At 37.6% G+C, this 1,688-nt stretch overlaps 1 protein-coding gene and 1 long non-coding RNA gene across 2 annotated transcripts in view; one reads left to right on the plus strand and one right to left on the minus strand.

The window, feature by feature from the left end:
- Positions 1-1,064: 1,064 nt before the first annotated feature.
- Positions 1,065-1,688, minus strand: part of LOC103365546 (uncharacterized) — an 838-nt gene continuing 214 nt past the window's right edge. The window contains exon 2 of the long non-coding RNA XR_520619.1: positions 1,065-1,203. This is a non-coding gene — a long non-coding RNA (uncharacterized LOC103365546). The remainder of the gene's footprint in view (positions 1,204-1,688) is intronic.
- The window catches only part of LOC103365545 (HLA class II histocompatibility antigen, DP alpha 1 chain-like), a 4,685-nt gene continuing 4,406 nt past the window's right edge, over positions 1,410-1,688 (plus strand). The window contains exon 1 of the mRNA XM_008293009.1: positions 1,410-1,582. Within this exon, the coding sequence (XP_008291231.1) occupies positions 1,528-1,582 (55 nt within the window). The 5' untranslated portion in view covers positions 1,410-1,527. The remainder of the gene's footprint in view (positions 1,583-1,688) is intronic.

Consider the following 1,688-nt stretch of genomic DNA (forward strand, 5'->3'; position numbering starts at 1 on the left):
TGACTTGTAAAAGACATGAAGCTCATCTTGAAATGCTCTTTGGTTGATATTTGTTCAGACTACAGGTACGTTTTTCAGGCCTGTTTGGTACACAGGGGAGAGGACTTGGAGTTTTAAACTCATGGTGAAGAGAAAATTAAGCGATATCTCTGTAAGTTTCTATGATTTCAATTTAAATTGATCAATATCAAAATTTGACTTTAAATCACACAATGATGCAATCACCAACATTATCAGCTCAACATTACTTTAAAAACTGTTTATGTAGAAGGTTTATCTAAACCCATAAATCTGAATTTTTGTCTTGCAGCCATGCATGTAAATAAGTTGTGTGAATATGAACCCTGAATGACTTTTTTAGAGCGCACTGGACTGCTGGTCAGTCATTCATGATATCTACAAACATTTTATTTACTTTTTCTTCTGTTGGCTCAACTTTGCCATTCTCCACTTTGTTCAGGGCATCTTTGCATCTAACTTATACACATTTCATGATGTCCAAAGCTTCAGCTGGAGTGTCAAAGAAATCCAACATGGTGGAGAAGCCACAGGTGCATGCTGCCCCCTGATGGTCTGATGGCTGCACTACACACACTTTTACCTCCAAAACTAACAACTATTGCACAAGACATGTTCATCATCGAAATGTTCAAAAGCAAATGTATGTTTCTGTAGATTAATCAAACTATGGGCTTTAATTCATTCATTCATTCACTGTTATGTCACTTTGGCATTAAATTCTCCGTTTAAGCAATCATCTGTCCTGTCCGAGGAGACATTCAGCAAAACATACTATGATAAAAATACCAGAATCTGCCAACGGGAAACACCTGCAGTCCTCATTATTAGACTCTAAATAAAGCAGTTAAAGTCCCAGAGTTCAGCAAGTGCACCAGCAGAGTGTGTCCTTGCCTAACAATCATAGTGAAGCAATAAATAAACAGACGAGGAAAGGAAAAAAAACTATAAAATATTCAAACAAAAGCAGGTGAAGGAGCACTACAGGTTTTCTGGGGATAACAAACTGCTGCTACTATTATGAAGTCCAAAACTGCACATGATTGCATACGTTAAAGCATTGCTTTTTAACTTAAGAGCCAAATTAGTCAATTAGCAATGCAGAGATGGTAAAATCGTCCACTGTATATAATTTACATAACTACGATTGTAAATTGTAAAAACAGATACTGACTATATAATCATGTTTGACCACACGGTCCACAATTTAACACTATTTCCTGTGACAAACAACTCATGCATTTATGTGCACACAAACACAAATAAAGAGGATTTTAAGTCCCTTTCAATGCCACATTTTTCACCCTTTCCTTTAAAAATACTTGATATTTCACTTTTATTTGCAGTTCAACTCTTTCAGTTCCTTTGGCTTCACCTGTCCAAACAAAAAAAAAACTATTCACCATCTACCCGGCAACAGCAGTGTAATCTTATCTGACTGGCTGCTGAAAATTCACACCTATGTTTGGAGGTGATGCTTGACACCACACCTGTCGTCCGTGGTTAGAGATGGTTCCGTCTGTGATTTTGCTGCTTCTAGCCGCTGGAGCTGGATCTGCAACAAGTAAGACGTTATCTGCAACTTTAATCAAACTTCACTTGCTGTGTTGTGAGCAACTAGGCAGCTGTTTGTGGGAAGTTAGAGTTAAAGGTACCACTGTCATGAGCAA

Source organism: Stegastes partitus, unplaced genomic scaffold (genome assembly GCF_000690725.1).
Source record: "Stegastes partitus isolate 25-593 unplaced genomic scaffold, Stegastes_partitus-1.0.2 Scaffold851, whole genome shotgun sequence".
Classification (NCBI taxonomy): domain Eukaryota; kingdom Metazoa; phylum Chordata; class Actinopteri; family Pomacentridae; genus Stegastes; species Stegastes partitus.